At 35.1% G+C, this 12,154-nt stretch overlaps 1 protein-coding gene across 18 annotated transcripts in view; it reads right to left on the bottom strand.

The window, feature by feature from the left end:
- The window catches only part of IKZF2 (IKAROS family zinc finger 2), a 160,562-nt gene that overhangs the window by 9,580 nt on the left and 138,828 nt on the right, over positions 1-12,154 (bottom strand). For 16 of the 18 annotated variants that reach the window (XM_017534992.2, XM_017534996.2, XM_017534991.2 and 13 more), the window contains one exon: positions 4,630-4,773. The exons of the other annotated variants lie outside the window; for them this stretch is intronic. In XM_017534992.2, coding sequence (XP_017390481.1) covers positions 4,630-4,773 — 144 coding nt within the window. The remainder of the gene's footprint in view (positions 1-4,629; positions 4,774-12,154) is intronic. 18 annotated transcript variants of the gene reach the window in all.

The raw sequence follows: 12,154 nt of genomic DNA, 5'->3' as shown, positions 1-12,154 counted from the left end.
GTCTGACAGTTAACTATAAAAGAGTTTTGGTGCTTACAACAGGAAAAGAAGTTTTGATTTTTAGCCAGATATTGCTGGTTTTGAACAGAATATTTTATCTTTTAAAAATTCTGTCCCTAAGACAATGTGGTCTCTATTTACCAGTTACTTTTATAGGTAAATCTTACAGATAAATGCTTCTTAAAAACATATGTGGACTTCTTATAAATGGTTAATATGTTGTTGTGAATGGATGCTCAACTTGTAATTTTGATGGAAAAATGTTTATTGATAGGTCTGCATTCTGGAAAAGCACATTAAGGTAGACAGAATTATTTCAGATTTAAAGAAATGGCCTCTACATGAGATCACTGTAATGATTAGAGTAAGAAAAATGGAAAGATAAAATGAGGAAAAATTATCTCATGGCACTCAGTTTAAGAAATACGCAATGTCAAACAGTTCAAAGTCAAGCTAGACAAACCTGATCTACGTTCTCAAAGAGCTTACAGTTTTGAAGGAACGATAGCAATTTAAGGATAATTTATGATGTGATATGTGCAATGGGGTCAAATAAGAGGAATATTTAGCTCATACTTAGGGACTAAAGGAAGACTTCTTGAAGAAAATGACATCAAGGACAAGAATGTGATTGTAAACATTAGCCAAGGAAGAAACATGAGGTGGTGCAGCTGGTAGAAAGGATCAGAGGCAAGAGGGCATGGCTTATGAATGAGGAAAACTTCAATAGGGCTAAGAGTGGAAATAAATGAGAAAGACAAGTTCGATTTAAAAATTTTAAGGCTAAATATGCTAAAAGTTTGAATGTTACCCTAAAGGAACACAGATTGAAGGGGGTTAAGCAGGGAAGTCGCCTGAAGGTATTCATTTAGCAAGGAGGTTTAGAAAATTGGTGCTGTAGGTTTCTGGCCTAGGAAACTCAGTGGATGACAATGAGATAGAAAAGACAATGAATTCAGTTTGGGGAGGACAATGAGTAATAGTCATGTCCAGTAAGATATGGTCTCAAATGAAGAAGAGAGACCTGGGCCTGGGATGTAGATATGAGAGTCATCAGTTGACAGAAAGCAACTTCTGAGGCCGTGCAAATAACTGCTGTCACCCAGGTAGAGTGAGAAGAGGATGGGTCAAAAATAGAACCTGGAATAACACTAAGATTTTTCTGCCTACTCATAGATCAAGGAAAGTGGGGTTTGCACTGGGCCCAATGTTTAGGGAGCCCTGAGCCTTTCTTCTCAGGAAATGAGGAGCTTGTAGGGCCAAGGGAATGTGCTGATCTGGCACTCACTCCCCAGACCATTCTCTGGGCACCCAAGACCCCAGAATTTCTCAAATGATTTCTGAGCCTGCTTCTAGAGCCTACAAAGTTCTCTTCATAGGATCCACAATACTTCATACCAACTGTGCCACTGGTAAGCACACATCTAGGCCTGACAGCCAAGGCACTGGTCTTTATGTGGTATGTATGGGGAGCAACGTAAAAAGAACTTGGATGTGCAAGCTGGGGTATCCATACACATGTGTGTGAGACCCCCTTTGATAATGGGGAGAACGTCGGTCTAAGAGAGGAGACCGGCTGTAAGCCAGTGAGTGGTTCTGCTCGTGCTGCCAAGATCTAGTGTAGAGCTACAAGAAATCTGAGAATTGCAAAGTTAGAAGGGTAGATAATAAGTTTTACATCTAGATTTATAATATAAAAATATTTAGGCAATGAATGGGGGCCTCCATTTGTACTTTGCCCCACTTGCATAGCTAGCTGTTAAGAATAAGTCCATAAAGAATCCTGAGAAACAGCAATCAGAGAGAGGGAACAATGTCATAAAAACCAAGAAAAGAGTGTGTTTCCCAAGGAACTGACTATTAAATAGTGGCAGATACTCTCTAGGAGTTGTGTAAGAAACTGCCTTAAAAGGGTCTACAGGATTTGGCACTATAGAAGCTAGTCTTGACCTCAATGAGAATAATTTCGATGGAGTGTGAGGAAAGAAAAACAGGTTGCATGGACTTGGAAATGAGTAGAAAAAAAAGAAATCACAGAAAACAAGCACAGAGATTCTTTCAACAATTTCATATTTGAAGAAAAGGAGACTATAGGTATACCTTGAAGGAGATGAGACTTAAAGGAAGATTATTTTTTAATTATGAGAATTTATTGCATTAAATGCTGATAAGAAATGCCCAATAGCAGGGAGACGTTAAAAATGTAAGTGAGAAAGAGGAAAAATAATAGTGTGAGGTATCTGGGGGGCCAGGAAAGGAGAATTACTGTGCACAAGAAGAGGAATTAACCTTAATTAGAAAGAGAGATAGTTCTTTCATTGAAATAAGGAAAAAAATATATAAGTATTTACATGGATGCATACAATCCTATAGAATTGGTAATATTATGTTGAAATCACTTCCAGTGATTTTATTTCCTGTGAATATAGATAAAAGATCACCAAGGAGAGAGAGAACATGTTTGCAGAGAGTACAGAAGGTTGCCACTGTCATGGTGATTAGGAGAGATGATTGTTCAGGGATGGATTAAAGGAGTGCTGCTCCACAGGATGGATGGGCCAGCTGATATCTGGGATATCATTTATCTATATTGATGCCAACTCACCAGGCTATGGAATTTTCTGCAAAAGTACCAGATGTGCAAGCTGGGGTGCACATCTAGTGAGATATAAGTATGGAAAGGATGCTCAGACAGCTTTACGAGAGAGTGAGTGGGGTTTCACCAGGAGAAGGGGATAGATCAGCCACCAGGGCAAGAAAGGCAAGAAAACTGACAAGAGAGATGTCAAAGTGGTGAGCCATGGAATCTATGCTGAATAAGAAAAGAGAGGGAGAGACAAGTGGATATGCAGGAAGTTCAGGGATCATTGGACTAGAGAGTTTGATAAGGTCAAAGAACAGTATTTTAACTGAGGCACATGGAGAAGGCAATTTATAGTAAGTGTGGAATGATGAAATTTTTTGTTTCAAGAACAATAATAGAAGTAGTTACTGTGGCTACTGTTTGATATACGGTACTAGAATAAAATCCAAATAAAGAAAAATATACTCTCAAATTCTTAATTAAAAATATAATATAAATATTTTAAAATCATACTGTAACTTTCTAAAAATCTGTCCTTTTCTAAGGAATGCAATGAAATAGAATTGAGAGTAACATCTCTAAGTCAGGAAACATGACAAAAATGTTACAAAGAGTGCAGTACATAAATTCAGAAGACAGAAAGAAGAATAATAAATTATATATATTTTCCAACTATACTAGAGTCTAGTTAGATTTAAGCATTTAAATACAGCCATCAAACAAACCAATATTAAAAATAAGTGAACTGGCTGTTTATTTCTTTTTTCTTCATAGTTACCTACAATAACCAAAGAAAAGTTACCTAATGCCTGAGGCAGTTCTTTGTGTATAACTCAGAAGCTTTCAACTGACTTAGTATAAACTATGGCCCTTACAGTCACCCTTCAGCCTTCTTTCAATGAGTTCTCAATAAACCCCTCCAGCTAGTCTTAAAGTGCTATTTTGGTGATGTGTTCGTTCTTCAGTTTCAGATTGAAAGGAAACCTTCTTATGTGTTTCCTAAAGAAATAGTATTGTATTATCCTCTCCTCCCTGAAATAACCAAAGCAAAGATTCTTCTCTCAATCACCCTTTACTCAGGATGTCCCACAATGCTGATACTAGAATATGAATCTGTTTGAATATTTTTATCCTACATTAAGTCTACAAGAATAGATATATATACAATGAGTAACAATTATTTTTACTGTCTCTATTATTAATATTTCTTTTTAAAAAGTCCATGCTTTTTGTATCCCCAGAGACACTCTATGACTTACAGCATGCATTCAGAATGATGCCAACACTGGGCGTATCAAAGAATATCTAAGGGTTTGGAAATGAAAAGGGAAAGTCTAAATATATGATATTTAATCTTTTCAGCTCAAAATCATAGGCTGGATGAAAAACAAAGATCAAAATATAAAATAAAGATCCAAATATGAAACATCTTGAATGTAGGTTGCTGCATTATTTTTCCAATGCAGAATTTTGAAAAAAAGAAAAAAAAATTCTCTTCTTTCTAGATAAAATACTAAAATAATTAACCAATTTATGCCTGAGGTTGCAATATTTTTTAAATTTTTACAATCAGATCTTGGTGATGACCTTGAGCACTAAGATATAAATAATTCCCACATCCTAGTGTTCCAAAGGTGGAATACTACACATAAATATTAACAAGTAAAAAAAAGAAAACAGTTAAAAACCTGGCACTAATGAAATTTTAAAACAGATTACAAAACTGGCCAATAGGCTAGACAATTTCCCTTCTGTATTACTATTTTTTAAACAAATTAACATTTTATATTTTACATGTGATTTCACTTTATATATCATCATATTTTGAGTTGGTGACTACTGTTAGTCTTTATTTCTCGTGTTTGTGTGTGTTGCTGTAAGTGTGGTGCACACAGAGAGTCAGAGAGTAGAAAGAATAATGGAGAAAAGAGATGGGTATTCATTTCATGAACTGAAACATACCATATATATTTCTAATACCTGGGAACTTGCCTTTTCCTACTAAAATCACCTTGCAAAGAAACAAAAGCATTTGTAATGCTTACCCACAAACTTTTGTGGAGTGGAGCTTTTACGTTTTCCCATATTCCCCGTGAGCTTCTCTATGACAGCAGGTCTCTCAAAAGGCACCAGAGAAATATTGTTGTCCATAATAGGCTCTTGTTCCTTACAATCTTCCATAGGAGGTACTATACAAAACCATAGAAAGATGCAATCTGATAATTTCTTCAACATTCTGGATGATACAAAGCTGGATTTGCCAGCTTTTATAATACATCTCAATATGTATTATAAAAGCTAATATGCTTGAATAAAAGCAAGTAGAAAGAATACCCTCTAGAGTGAAAGCATACTCTTTAAATTTGTACAACACACACATATACCAGAGGACTTGATTTTATCTGAGTCTTTCTTAAATTCATGACATACTCTGTTGCCACTATTGGTGGCCAACTTGTTCATGTGGTTTCTCATCTTATTCCTCTGAAAGTGTTTTTCGCATTGACTAAAATCAATACTACTTTTAAGACTGCACTATTTTCAAGGCATATAGAGTTTATTTTTTAAAAACAATTTAAGTAAGTCAACTTTTTTTAGAGAAAAGCTGAAACAGACATACAAAATAACAGCAAAAAAATGAACTGTTTTTCTTAACCCATGTATTTTCCTGCAGCATATTTTCTATCTGATGAGCTGTTAGCCTTATTGGCAGTAGCTTAAATACCTGCACCAAGTAGCCCTCATGAAGGAGAACCAGTCCTGACCATGTCTATGCACAGTAAACTGTGGCAGCCTTATGACTGTAATTTATTTTAAAAAGAGCTCTTCAGCAGGAAGAAGAATCCATTTGCAAATTGGCACACTGGCTCACTAAACTACTGCCCTAATTCATCTGATATATGTTCTCCAATGCTGTTCACTATTCATCCCATTTGTCTAAGTTGTTATGGGCTAATATGTTAGCCCTTAGACACTGACATTCATAGTGCAGACAAAGAACTTACAACAGTTGTTTTTTGAGTAGAAATACCATCCAAGGATATTTAATTAAGGATAGGGTAACAACTCAGACAGAGCAAATCAGTTGATTAAAAAAACAGTGTTCTCAGGAAAGAACATAACTCATTACTTGTTGATTAGTGTTGGTTTCTCCAGTTGCACTTGCGCCAGTACTGTCTGGAAACCTAAAGCTTTCATTTCTTAGAATAACTTTACTTGTTCAGTATGCACTGTAAAATGATTTACTCTGATCCTTTCATTTGTACAAGATAGTCCCACTGTGTACAACAAATGTATTCTCATTTATGAGGCGATTTTCCTGGCAGACACAAAAATAAGTGAGAAAGCAAGATATGAAAGTTAGAAGAATTGAGTGTACAATTCAGTTGATGTATTTAATAACCAATAGGTTGCTGATTTTGAAAAAATTAAAAAGTGTGAAAACATGTTTTCATGATTTGAACATGTTTAAAGAAATCAACATTCCATCTAAGTTTCAACTAACCTATAGATGGGTCAGAAAAATTGAATTGTAATCTACATTTAATAAGAAGTCCTCTGGCTATGAATAGCAAGCAACTATGCAATTATTGGATGTTAATTTGGAAAAAAAATTCCAAGGTGAGACTGAGGAACAAGGAAACAGGTCATTGTTTACACTATATAATTCATGATGTTATCACATGGAGAAAGTATGTCCCAAGATATTACACAAAAACCATTATATTCTCTTTTAGTAACAACTAAAAAAGTTACACAAAGGCAAAAGAGTCAACAAAAAAGCAAAGAATTTCAAAAACATTCAAGGATGACCACACAATTCACATAAGCGGGGCCAGAAAGATGGCACAGTGGTGGTGTTGTGGTGGAGAAGCAGGTAATGAGGTACAAATTGTGGTCAAAATCTTAATTTTTTGTTTGGATAGTGGATTTATAAGCACTTACTACATTATTAGAATTAACTATAAAACTAAAAAGCAGTCCAAGAATGGACCAAAGACAATAATATGTCAGAGGCCAAGATCAAAATGAAATAATTTGGAAAGAGAAAAAAAAAAAGTTGTTATAAATTTTGCTAAAAAAACTAGCAAAACTGGTAAATGGGTTTGCCCCCAATATTGAATATGCTAATTAGTTCTGAAATGAGTAGGCCAAAACCTGGCAGTTTTGCTCTAAGTTTCACCCTGAATTTTCATATTTGAACGCATTTAACACTCAAAACGAAACCTGGGCGTGGGAACTGTCCCATACCACATCCACCTCAATTCAGATGATTTGTCCCAAGTTCAATGAAGCTCATGTGAACCGAAAACGATGACTTTGGCAGAGTTCTGATCTAACTTCTACTTTACAATAGTCCTTCACATGTCAAAAATTGATCTTGTTGCTACCACATTGGCAATAATAATAACTGACGTATACTATGTGCTACGTGCTATTTTAAGGCTTTGCATTTAATAATTAATTTAATTCGGCAACTTCATGAAATAGGTGTAATGCCATCTTCACTCTACAGATGAGGGCACAAAGACCCAGAAATGTTAAGTAAGTTCCGCAGGCTTTCCATCTAGCTGGTAGAGAATGTTATTACTACTAGGAGTCTGGCTCCAGAGGCTGGCTCAACCACTATGCTATACTATTCTTTGTAGATGTATTTTGAGTATTGACTTTTTATAAACCAGTCAGATTTATTCATAAGGTCTGCCATTGGGTAAAAACCCGATACGTTTTCCCTTATTTGTAAGTAATCTTATTTTTTTTCTTGTTTTGCTTCATGGATCTGGGTGCAACTCATCAAAATATTTCTGTGTCTATATTGCTACAAACATAAAACAAATTCCCTAGATATCTCAATAATGCTTAATCACATAGACATTTACCTGGGCTAAAAATATACCAATAAGCTAACTTCCCCTGTTTGAACAAACTTTAAATTCTCTTTGACCTTATTTTTGAGGTTATACCCAAGACAAAAACATACTTCCATTAGATCATTGTTTCATCACATTGATAAACCATAAAGGCAGAACCATAAGCGTATTCCTAATGTATCTTTTTAAAAAACCAAATAGTTCACCCAAAATTCAAATTTCAAGAAGAAAGTCTAAGGGACATCTATTAGGTCACATGTCCAACCCCTGGCCAGGAGACAGCAGGGTAACTGAACTGATGGTCCTGCCACAGCTACACGCAACAGGAAAGTTCTCTAAAGCTAAATGGGCACTCTTGCTATCAAGAGAATAAGGAAAGGATGTCAGGCAGGCAAAAACAACAGATGTCTTCTATATTGTTGCAAATTTTCTCCATGTTGTTCAATCTAAAAAAAACCTTTACAGTTATCTTAGTTATTTTCTTGACAGCATTTGGCAGTGCTGACACTTGCTTTGGCTTCTGTGAAATCACTCTTTCCATGTTCCTACTCTGCTCTTACTCATCTTCATGAAATTATTTTTCTGCTAGTGTGTTCTTGGCCTTCTCAATGTCTCACTCTGTATTTATCTGTACTGCCTTATTAAAAACTACTACATTAGGCCACTACCTAAATAATGATGGATCCTGAATTTTTGTTTCCTACCCAGGCCCCTCTCAAGAGCTTGAGATCTAAATATTTAACTTCTTCCTAGACAGTTTTACTTGGCTATCTCATAGGCACATAAGAGAATATGGTGAAAAAAAAAATCTACATTTGCCTCTCTTTCTTCCATTTTCCTAATTACTATGCCAGTAAATGACACTACTACTTGCCCCATCAACCATGCTAGACACCTGTGGCAAATCCTAGATTTCTTCTTTTTACCCAGTCTTCTGTTTCTCCTCCTCCCTAACCAAATTTCTTTACAAACACACATGGAGGTACCCCAGGTGTTTTAGATGCTACATTGGTAGTTGTTCACACATGTTGTTCTTTTTCAGGAAACACCCTTCTCCCTTTATTATTCACATTTTTTGCCTTTTAAAACTAAGCTCAAACATAAATTCCTGGGAAATTCCTTTTGGATGCCCTGCTGATTTAGGCATGTCCTCTATGTCTTCATAATGCTTATCACATAGTACTGTATTGCTGTTTTACTGGTCTATTTCTTCCAATAGCTGGTAAATAACCTGAGGGGTTATACTTTGTTGAATTTGTGTCTTTAATACCTTTTATGTTACAACAGAAATATAATATTCAATGGATGTTCACTGCCTTATGACACCCAATGAAAATAAGTCAAAAAAGCTTAGTCCAAAGTGCGGGTGCCCAATTATGTCTCCACACTTGTGAAAAAGAACCTCCCTTTCCCAAACAATTCTAAGCATAAACCTAACAATATATATACCTTTTAAGCTGGCTATCTTTCTGCTTTGCACTTTCATTTTCATCTTTAGGTTTCGGGTATAATGTAATAACATAGTTTGATTTTAAAGCTTTTTCTTCAAGCTGAGCAGACTTAAAAAAACAACATATAGATAATATTGAACAAGATAACCTGTGATAAAACCCAATTAAATAAGATAATCTGCCCTAAAACCCAATTAAATAAGCTTATCAAACCCAATTAAATAATTTAATTATATAAATTAAATAATCTGTCATAAAACTCAATTGTTATTTCCAAAACTGTGAGTCATGATATTCCTGCTTTTTCCTCAAACTCAATCAACTTTTCTAAGAACATTTTATTCTACCTCCTAAATATGTCTTCAATATTTTGCCTTGTTCTCTTGTCCTGCCACTACCTTTTCATCTTTTCCTTGGCATTCTCATTTCCAGTCTCTCCTCACACCCTACCGCCTGCCCTAGGTAGGCACCTATCATGAATCCTCATTGAAGACATTTTTCTTGATTTGATTGCCTCAATAATAACAAATTTGATTCACCTCAGTAACTCTCTATCAGTTACACAATGAAATTCAAACACCAGATTAGCAGAGAAGACTGCAGCATAACCTACTAATTCAGAAGCTTCATTTCCTACCACTCCTTAAACTGCAGTTACACTCAACATCAGGGAATTTGTTAATTATCTTTTATATCTCCAAGCCTCTTCTTCTCCTTGATTGTACATTCTCTGTGTCCTGTCTGATTTATGTAATTTTTACCCGTCCCTCATGTTTGGATTGAACACTGCTGCACGTAAGACGCCTCTCTTGACTTTTCCAGAGTCAGATTAATTCTTCATCTATGTTCTCAGAAAACTGTGTATCCATCTTTATTAGAACTTTTGCTTTATTTTGTTTTTTTAAAGTATGTATTTCCTATCAGACTATAAAATAAGTGTATTAAAAAACTGTCCATTTATTTTTATACACCAGAATATTCTATATAACTTAGCACATAGTAAGCTCTTGAAAAATGTTTTCTGAGTAAGTCAAAAATGCCTCTTTTTCTTTAAAAAATTCCATACTAGAAGAACAATATAGGGAAAAACATGTTTTGGAAAAGAGAGATTAGGAAAAATATAACTAGTCAGGTATTTTTTTAAAAGGAGTAATAGTTCATTTCACGGAACTAATGGCAACCACAATGATGGCAACTCTCATATCTACCACAAAAAGGAAAACAAATAAACAGGATACAGTAAGAGAAGGGGATAAATATAAGTTTCATCATGGCTCTGTTTAAAAAGAGACATATGCCAAGCTATTTATATGAGATGTGTGCTAAACATGAACTCTAGCAGCATTTTACAGAACCATATTTTTCTCTTACAATATTTATCAACTCCTACCTCATATGGCCAATTTCCCATTAAGCATGTTAATAAAAGGTAATGGAGATTAAGGATAATCTCAAATTATTATTATGACAAATCCAGAAAAATAGTATGGTATGAAATGCCATAAATATAAACTTATGCGGTTAAAATGATATCCAATATTTAAGAAGAAATATTTGGGTCTACAAATGATATCAGAAGCTACCCTCATTCCCTTCTCCTCTTTGGCTTTACCCTCTGCTCTACCCAGTGTCCCTGACTCTTTCCCACTTTTTCCCAATTTTTTCCAGCCTTAGCACCACCTGTGAAAGGCCTATGCCTGTAGAGGGCTAAGCAATCTGGGGGATGGGGGTAAGACTGAGGCCGCAGTTGTTTAGAAGACATATCTTTTCTTTCTCCAAAATATACTTGTTAAAATTTTTTGTTAGTGTTTGATTCTCTAAAAGTTCAATCTGCCAACAGATAATTAAATGTTGATTATAATAATTTATTTGCATGTCATCTCCCTATTACCATACAGTCTTTTAGGACTGTGTATGCAATACAGAATTCCATAAGTAACTAGGAATGATAAAATAATAAATAAAATTGTAAATGCATAACCACATCAAATGTCAGAACTGCAATGGGAGAATATCACATAGAAAAACTAGTAGCAATGCCATAAGGTGTTTTGGGGGAAGATTTGGTATTCCCCCAAGCTTCCATCAGCTTCCTGCCTCAATCTACCCTTAAAACCAACAATTTAAATAGTAATGGTATGTTTGGTTAGCAAATGAAACCTCTAATCCTTAAGTTATTGCTGGTAAATAACAAATTTATAGGGGATAGCACGTTTACTGTTATTCAGTTATTTAATGTTCTCAAATATTAACAGCAAAGCAAACCATGTGTTGGGCATTTATTACACACTCAATCACATTTAATCCTCAATCCAAGCCTATAAAGGACATACACAGACACCATGTAGCCAGAGAAGGTTTGGCAGACTCCAAGGCACACTATTTTGTAATCTCTGCATTCTAGATCCTATGCTATTGTCATTAGCCCAAATAATGCAAGCTTGCAATATCAAATTTACCCAGACTTGAAACCCAGGTAGGTTTGTAAAAAGTGTTAATAATGATAATATAAAAATAAATGAACTTGCTCACAACAATCAATATAATTAGATTCTTTAGATTATAGAAACTAGACAGAAATGCTTCAGTTGTTCAGAATAACGACAAAAAATTTTAATTAAAAAAATTCCAAAGTCAACAACACATAATCACTAGCTGTCCAACAAACACAGTTCCATAGTATACACTGTATAAAACGAACAGAAAACTGGACAAATAATCCTTGATCTGCCTATGTCTAAGCCAATACATAGAGATTTATATTTTAAAAGTGACTGCAGCCTTTCCCAACTATACCAATTAATACTTGGCAAACCTTTTTCAAATAAAAATATACATGTGGCCAGGTGCAGTGGCTCACACCTGTAATACCAACACTTTGGGAAGGCAAGACGGGCAGATCACCTGAGGTCAGGAGTTTGAGACCAGCCTGGCCAACGTGGCAAAACCCTATCTCTACTAAAAATACAAAAATTAGCCAGGCACGGTAGCTCATGCCGATAATTCCAGCTACTGAGGATGCTAAGGTAGGAGAATTGCTCGAACCCAGGAGGTGGAGGTTTCAGTGAGCTGAGGCTGCTCCACTGCACTCCAGCCTGGGTGGCAGAATGAGACTCCATCTTAATAATAATAATAATAACAATAAAATAAAATAAATAAAAGATATACATGTACTAAAAAGTTGAGATTTTTGTCTTTGTACAAATAAAACTTATTAGTATACAAAGCTAATTAGACAAGACAGACAC

Source organism: Cebus imitator, unplaced genomic scaffold, assembly GCF_001604975.1.
Source record: "Cebus imitator isolate Cc_AM_T3 unplaced genomic scaffold, Cebus_imitator-1.0 Scaffold89, whole genome shotgun sequence".
Classification (NCBI taxonomy): domain Eukaryota; kingdom Metazoa; phylum Chordata; class Mammalia; order Primates; family Cebidae; genus Cebus; species Cebus imitator.
This window is presented reverse-complemented; position numbering and strand designations above follow the sequence as displayed.